The sequence below is a fragment of the Peromyscus californicus genome, unplaced genomic scaffold (genome assembly GCF_007827085.1).
Source record: "Peromyscus californicus insignis strain IS unplaced genomic scaffold, ASM782708v3 Scaffold_12__1_contigs__length_115047231, whole genome shotgun sequence".
In the NCBI taxonomy this organism is placed as follows: domain Eukaryota; kingdom Metazoa; phylum Chordata; class Mammalia; order Rodentia; family Cricetidae; genus Peromyscus; species Peromyscus californicus.
This window is the reverse complement of record NW_026294413.1, coordinates 69,131,685-69,136,946: the sequence shown is the minus strand read 5'-3', so window position 1 is coordinate 69,136,946 and position 5,262 is coordinate 69,131,685. Positions and strand designations below refer to the sequence as shown.

The 5,262-nt window shown below is 55.0% G+C and overlaps 1 protein-coding gene across 1 annotated transcript; it reads left to right on the top strand.

Annotated features, from left to right (window-relative positions):
* The first annotated feature begins 378 nt into the window (after positions 1-378).
* On the top strand, positions 379-3,073 carry Cmtm5 (CKLF like MARVEL transmembrane domain containing 5). The gene is made up of 5 exons (XM_052733223.1): positions 379-921; positions 1,792-1,944; positions 2,384-2,476; positions 2,657-2,741; positions 2,836-3,073. The coding sequence occupies exons 1-5, from the start codon at positions 796-798 to the stop codon at positions 2,847-2,849; spliced, it is 471 nt and encodes a 156-aa protein (XP_052589183.1). The 5' UTR covers positions 379-795; the 3' UTR covers positions 2,850-3,073.
* The last annotated feature ends 2,189 nt before the right edge of the window (positions 3,074-5,262 follow it).

Genomic DNA, 5,262 nt, shown 5'->3' with positions numbered 1-5,262 from the left:
TCTCATCTGCCTTTGGCTCCGTGGTACCTGAGCACCCTGTGGTCCTCAACTGGGTCTCCCTTCCGTTTCTAGCACTTTCTCTACTCTGCCACTCTTCCGGGTGTCCATTGCAAACACCCGGCCCCTCCTCCGGTCCATCCCTGAACATAAGGGTGGGGGGCAGACAGCTCAACATGGGGGAGAGACAGAAGCCCATTGAGGCACTGCAGTAGACACACAGCGCCCCCTTGTCTCCCCAACAATCCTCCTTTGTCCTCTGGTCCTGGCTGTTGCAGCTTGGTCCAGCAGGGTACTGCCTGGGCTGGACTCCAGTTCCCACCTCCCTTAAAGGAAAAGAGAGAAAGGCCCAGCTAAGGAAGGGGGCTAAGGCTATGGGAGGGGGCATACGTGTCTTCAGGCTTTGTTACTGGGGAACTCCTTGCTCTGCCTCTGTCTCTCTCATCCCCCGACTCCTCTGGTCTCTTCGCCATCTCTTCCTCTCCCTGTTCCCTCTCTCCTTCTCCAGCTTGGGTTAGACTGGAGGAAGAGGAGGGTTAACCACCTCTCCCTCACCCCTCCCCATGCCTCCTAAGGGCCCTGCAGGCAAGAGCAGAGGCACTCTGGGCAGCTGGGTGAGCCCATCTGGGCAAGCCTCCCTGAGGTACTGCTTCTCCCAGAGTCCCACAGCAGGCCCCAGCTTCACTTTCGGGCTCTTGAAGTGCCCTCTCCCCGCTGTCGGCTTCCCCAACTAGATTTCTGTTTCCTTTCCTGGGCTGTCTGGTGAGGGAGAGCCTGTGCCCTGTGAGCCTCACAGACATGTTCAGTGCTTGGGATCGCCGGGAGCGGCCCCCAGAGGAAGGAGCAGCCGCAGGGCTCCAGGGCTTCGGTGTGGACAAGACCTTCCTGTCTTCCCTCAAAGGCATCTTGCTGGAAACTGAGCTGGTAACAGCCGCCTCCCCAACCTGGTGCCTCCATCTCTCCCGTCCCTGCTCCCTGGCGCAGGCCTGTGCTGGCCTCCTAGGCTGGCCTCCTATGCTTACCGTTTCACAGGCCCCTTCCTAGGTCTCTGTCCTTCCACTCCCAGGCATTCATTCCTTCTGCAACTCTTAGCTTTCTGGCTGCTTCTCTCTGGAGACAGTTACAGCACGCACCATTTGCTCCAAGTTAGATGGAAAGATAGCTTTCCAGGATACTGAGGGAGTGAGATGTTGGTAGGGGGTGGGGAGAGGATGGGCAAGAAGGAGGCTCCTCTGTCTCCCTCCAGCTCCTGGGGCTGCTTCTTGGCATGTCTAAGTTTAGGTATCCAAAAGGGTAGAGTTCCTGTAGCCATGCTTTATCTGTCAGCTGCGGCCCATGAACATCTACCCTCAGGCTTTCCCTGGTTCTTGAGCAAGATCACAACGCTAACATGGGGCCTCTTTCCTATCTGCCGTCCTGTCCTCTCAGCCTCTCTCAGCATGGAATCAAAGGCTCTGGCTCTTGTCATTGGAGTAGGGAAAGCTTTGTGGGGCAGAGGTGCTGTGGCTGGCCTCTGTGGTGTGTGCACTGTGTTCTGTGCTCCGGGGGACTCCCCCGGGGGATGTGCAGATTGACCAAACATCTGGAGTTGCTGGGATTCCTGGGATAGCAGGCGTGGGAGGATGGAGATGTCCTTGATGGTCCCTGACACCAGGGATGGGAGACTTCCTTGTCTTCATTGAGAACTCCTCCTTCTCAGTGAGGCTGGCTAACAAGAGAAAAGGGGGCCCCGACTACCGTGGCCTGATCTACGAGTGGGTCTCCTCAGACAGCGCCCCATGCTTGGTCCCGCAGGCCCTGACCTTCATCATCTTCATTTGCTTCACGGCCTCCATCTCCGCCTACATGGCTGCCGCGCTGCTGGAGTTCTTCATCACGCTAGCCTTCCTCTTCCTCTATGCCACCCAGTACTACCAGCGCTTCGATAGGCTTAACTGGCCTTGTCTGGTGAGGAGCATGCCTCTCCCACCCCACCCTGGTCTCTTCCTTCTTCTGATTGCCCAGTTTTCCTGTGGTCTCATGGCTCCCCTTCATTTCCACAACCAAGCTGTGCATTGACTCACGTTGTGTCCTGCGCTCGAAAGTGAACCTTGGCCCATCAGAGTGCCCCTGTCAGGAAGGACATACAGACTAGCCCTGCTCTCCCACGCATCAGAGGCTTGGCTCAGGCCTGCTCCATTTGGCTCTGCCTCCTGGCTGATCTAGATTGATCTGCTTCCATCCTCTGGGTAGTGTTATGAGCTCACTCCCTTGAAAGTACTTCACACGTGTCTAGGGGCCATCCCTGGGCAGGAATTCAGTCTAGGAGGAGCAGACTGGGAGAGCTGAGTAGCTTGGAAAGCCTCCAGGTAATGATCCCCACACCCCATTGCCTCTGGCTCCCCAGGACTTCCTACGCTGCATCAGCGCCATCATCATCTTCCTGGTGGTCTCCTTTGCTGCTGTGACCTCGAGGGAGGGAGCCGCCATTGCTGCTTTTGTGAGTCCGTCCCCGCCCTGATCGCCAGCCCCCAGGACTTGTGGCCGGGGTATTGGCACACTTCCTGTGTCCAAACCAAAGCCTGCATCTGCTCATACCTTATCCCCCCACTTCTTCCTGGCCCCACTCCCCTAGTTGACAGCCTCTGCTGTGACACCTCCATTCCTTTCTTCCCCGCAGGTTTTTGGCATCATCCTGGTCTCTGTCTTTGCCTACGATGCATTCAAGATCTACCGGACTGAGTTGATGCCCAGGACCACTGAGGGTGAGTGTCTATGCCCTGAGAGAGGAGATGCCCCTACCTCTGTCCCAGATACTGTCCTCATGCATGGTTTCCCTGCCTGGCTGCATCTCCACAGGGGACCAGCAGTGATTCCAGGGTTACCTGGCTCCCACGACCAGACACAGGAAGTGCAGAGCCCGGATGTGTCCCCTTTGGAGTCACTGAACCTCCCAAGTGCCCACCATCTTCTCCACGTCCACAGAGATATGTGCTTGAGAAGTCCCAGGGGATCTGTGAAAAGTGGTGACATTCTGGGGGTCGGGGTAGGTTTCTGTGCCTCCAAGTCATTCTCAAATTAAAATATTCAAATCCTAGTGGTGGGTCTTTTTCTTCCTTGAAAATTACACAGAGTAAGGAAGCTGAAGAGTTACTCATGGTATATAGGAAAGAGTGATCCAGAGAGCCAAGATCCCTCTGTGGGGTGAGGGTTAGATTGAAGAGGCTGAAGACATATGTCAAAGGCAAAACTTTCTACCTCAGCCTGATACATCAGAGGAACGTGCCAAAATGCCATGTGCCAGGCTGCTGGGGAGTGGGATGTCTAGGTTTTCCTGATGCTTACAGCCCAGCACACCTGTTAGGCATGGGCTAAGGTCCTTCTCTGGGGCTTGTGTAGAGCTCCCCCTTGTGGTATGGTGAGGGCTGGGCGGGCAGACCGTATGGAAGAGGACAGCCAAAGGTCCTCGGAGAAATTCCTAAAATACCAGCACCTGAAAGAAAAGCTCTTAGCTGTGAGCTGGTCACATGCCCTCGTTCTGTACAAAAGAAAACTGGGCCTTAGTTAGGGGAAGTGACCTCCTTATCTGTAGCAGAGCTGGGTCTAGAACATCTTAACATTGACACAGAACTGTCTCAGATACTGTTTTGAGTTCTTTGGAAGCTCTGAAAACAGGGGCCCATCCCTTTGCCGGCAGACCCACTTTCCCAGCCTGCCACTTTCTAGGAACACATTTCCTGAGTGTTTCCTGTCTGCAGAGCCTATGCTTGACACCAGAGATTTAGAGCTAACAGTTGGGCCTGAAAGGGCAAATTGGCTTGGAAAGGAGTTTGAGTATAGACAGTATAGACAGGACTTCTCTGCCCGGCTGGAGGAACCCGTCATGTTCCATATAAGTGGTTCCATTCCAGCTGCCTTCTCGTCCACTCTCTTCGATGCATTGTTCTCCTGAAATGCCTTTTCCCCTCTAGGATGGGCCTTTAGCGTGGGCTGTGGCCTCAAGCCCTGCCTGTGTCCTGGGTAGTGTAGTACCATGTTTCCCTCTGATGACTATCTCTTGAGTAATTTCCCCTGCTTCCTGTTTCCTGTCTTCCTATCTTTGTGTTCTGGTACCTCGTTAGGCCGGGCAGCTGCTCCAGAGAAGGAGCCAACTGGACTTTGGGTTTCCCTGGGTTCAGCTCCTGGTTCTCAGGCTTTCTGCACAGTCCGCACTCAAGGCTAGCTGACTGCCGTGGTGAGGAAAATGGAGGTAGGGTGGCCATAGTCTCAGAGGAGATGGAAAGGCTGGTCTAGGGAAGCAGCGAGAAGAGCAGGGGTGAAAAGATGGGACAGGGGTCTGGAGAACCTTGCCCAAATTCCCAGAAGAGGGCATGGGTTTGCATTCCAGCAGATCTCAGCTCCCTCCCCCAAGCAGCTGTGTGTCTAGTCTGCCAAGAAGCTGGGGATGGGGCCGTTGGACTCGTACCCAGCTGTGGGTCTGTACATGCACCTATGTATGTCTGTGTCAGGGAATACAAAGCGGGGACTGTCCCTGTTTGGTCCATTCCCCACACTGATTTGGGCTCAGCGTTATCTGGTACTTGAATCCTGGAATGTCTTCATGGTGAGGCCTGATTCAGAGAGGCTAGGACTGATATTGGGGGTGGGAAGATACGCCCCCGTGGGCTCTGTCTAAGGAGCCGAGTAGAGCGGGGCCTCAGCTGTTTCCCGAGTATCCCACAGCAGTTTCCTGCGCTTCCATCCACAGCAGGGCAGAGACCCTCTTGGCGTCAGTGGGCAGTTCATTTTAGGAATAACACATGGCCCAGAACAACTCTAATTTCTGCCAGCTCAGGGGTGGAGTGGCTGAGGACGGTTTCCACCTGCGCACCAAACTTCCATGCCCCTGTGATGATTCGGCTTCCCTGTCAGTACCTTTGTTCTCCCTACTCTTTGAGGGGGTTGTTGTTTTGTTGCTTTTGAGGTAGGGTCTCACATTGCCCAGGCTGGCTTTGAACTTGCTTTCTAGCGGAGGCTGCCTCTTGCTTCCACCTCCTATGGCCTGCTGAGACTATAGGCTTGGGTCATGGCACCCGGCTTTCGTTTCTCCCACTTTTGAAAATTTTTCCGTTTCTTGACTTGTGCAGCTGACAACACAGAGCTGGTACTACTGAGACGGGGCACCTCACTCCTCTCGTGGTCTCTTCCGCCACAGATCCGGGGTGCTTTTGATCCCACAGCTCTGACACTAAGGCCGTGGCCACCCTCCTCTGGGGCCACCCAAATTCCCACCTCAGATGGACAGCT